The sequence below is a fragment of the Morone saxatilis genome, unplaced genomic scaffold (assembly GCF_004916995.1).
Source record: "Morone saxatilis isolate NCDOM2014 unplaced genomic scaffold, NCSU_SB_2.0 Contig17, whole genome shotgun sequence".
Taxonomy (NCBI): domain Eukaryota; kingdom Metazoa; phylum Chordata; class Actinopteri; family Moronidae; genus Morone; species Morone saxatilis.
This window is the reverse complement of record NW_023339729.1, coordinates 20,851,850-20,852,108: the sequence shown is the minus strand read 5'-3', so window position 1 is coordinate 20,852,108 and position 259 is coordinate 20,851,850. Positions and strand designations below refer to the sequence as shown.

General features: G+C 54.1%; 2 protein-coding genes across 2 annotated transcripts in view; one reads left to right on the top strand and one right to left on the bottom strand.

Moving 5' to 3' along the window:
• The window catches only part of mab21l2 (mab-21-like 2), a 1,482-nt gene extending 1,229 nt beyond the window's left edge, over positions 1-253 (bottom strand). Inside the window, 2 exon segments of the mRNA XM_035660013.1 lie at position 1; positions 3-253. The exon segment at position 1 is cut by the window's left edge and continues 1,229 nt beyond it. Of these exon segments, the coding sequence (XP_035515906.1) occupies position 1; positions 3-155 (154 nt within the window). The 5' untranslated portion in view covers positions 156-253.
• lrba (LPS responsive beige-like anchor protein) overlaps positions 1-259 on the top strand; it is a gene marked incomplete at its 5' end in the record, with an annotated part of 190,396 nt that overhangs the window by 111,121 nt on the left and 79,016 nt on the right.

The window sequence follows — 259 nt, the reverse complement described above, 5'->3', positions numbered from 1 at the left end:
AAGCGCGGCTCCTGCACTTCCACCTCCTTCAGGACATCCGACACCACTTTACAAACCTCCCGTATAGTCTTCGCAATGGCCGCTTTGCGAGCTTGGCATCTCTCGTTGTGATATTTGTTAAGCTGGTAAACCAGCTTTGCCTGCGTCGCAATCATGTTAGGGCAGAGGTCCGGGCTGTACACCGGAGAGTCGCAGTAAGTTGACGGATCCAATGCTTACCGGTAAAGCCAGAGGCAAGCGCTTCCCCGTGCAGGAAAAG